The sequence below is a fragment of the Carlito syrichta genome, unplaced genomic scaffold, assembly GCF_000164805.1.
Source record: "Carlito syrichta isolate Samal-C Ts95f unplaced genomic scaffold, Tarsius_syrichta-2.0.1 Scaffold306713, whole genome shotgun sequence".
Classification (NCBI taxonomy): Eukaryota; Metazoa; Chordata; class Mammalia; order Primates; family Tarsiidae; genus Carlito; species Carlito syrichta.
Window position 1 is genome coordinate 1 of NW_007250809.1, and position 984 is coordinate 984.

Below are 984 nucleotides of genomic sequence, written 5' to 3' on the forward strand. Positions count from 1 at the left end.
AAAAAAATCAAAAAAACTAAAAAAAGAAAAAAGTACCTGGATAGGTGCAGCGGCAAGCACCTGTGGTCCTAAGTACTCAGGAGGCTGAGGTGGGAGGATCACGTGCACCCAGGAGTTTGAGACCAGCTTGGACCACATAGCAAGACCCTGCCTTAAAAAGAAAGGAAGGAAGGAAAGACCGGAAGGCAGAAAGGAAAGAGAGACCAGAAGTCAGCTTCACAGAGGTGGTTATTGGTGCGATCAGAGCTGTGTGTGCGAGAGAGTAGCCTGATGAGACTGAAGGTTGGCAAATGTAACCTGGGACCTGGGCAAAGGGAAAGAAAAAAACTGACAGGCGAAAGGAGTGGATGGAAACAGTTGTATATTTTTCTTCTCAGAACCATTTATTCTGGCTTCAGAACTCAAGTCCCGCCTCTGATCGAGTTAGTGCAATAATCTGGGAAGGGAATGAGTGCAAAAAGATGGATATGTCTGTGCTGGAAATAAGCGGCATCATCATGAGTAGGGTAAGCCTGAGTGAGCTTCCAGAGTTTTCAAAACACATACTTAGTGATTAGGAGCTATTTTATTAGATTCTACTTCGTGACTAAAGCAATAGACCTCTGCTTTTGAAACACACACATATTTATATGTATGTATGTATTTAATTTGATAGTCAGAATCTACTCAATAGTATATTTTTAAAAATTGGTTACACTTGGTCTCTGTTAGTGTGATCAGTTGTTCAGATGTATTTTACAACCGTTCTTTATCTCATTTAAGCCTAATTTTTAATAAGACTTAAAAGTCACAAATCTGTATGTCATTTTTACTTGTACTTTTAAAATGTGTTTTTAACAGTCTAAATGGTATTTGGTAAATACTGCTTTGTACTCCGTTTATGTACTAATGATGGAAATTTTAATTTACATCCAGGTTAATGCGTATCAGCAAGGAGTAGGTTACCAGATGCTGGGAAACGCTGTCACCATTGGATTAGCGTTT

At 39.1% G+C, this 984-nt stretch overlaps 1 protein-coding gene across 1 annotated transcript in view; it reads left to right on the top strand.

Moving 5' to 3' along the window:
* Positions 1-377: 377 nt before the first annotated feature.
* LOC103265642 (putative homeodomain transcription factor 1) overlaps positions 378-984 on the top strand; it is a gene marked incomplete at its 5' end in the record, with an annotated part of 19204 nt that continues 18597 nt past the window's right edge. Inside the window, 2 exons of the mRNA XM_021715140.1 lie at positions 378-506; positions 916-980. Coding sequence (XP_021570815.1) covers positions 378-506; positions 916-980 — 194 coding nt within the window. The remainder of the gene's footprint in view (positions 507-915; positions 981-984) is intronic.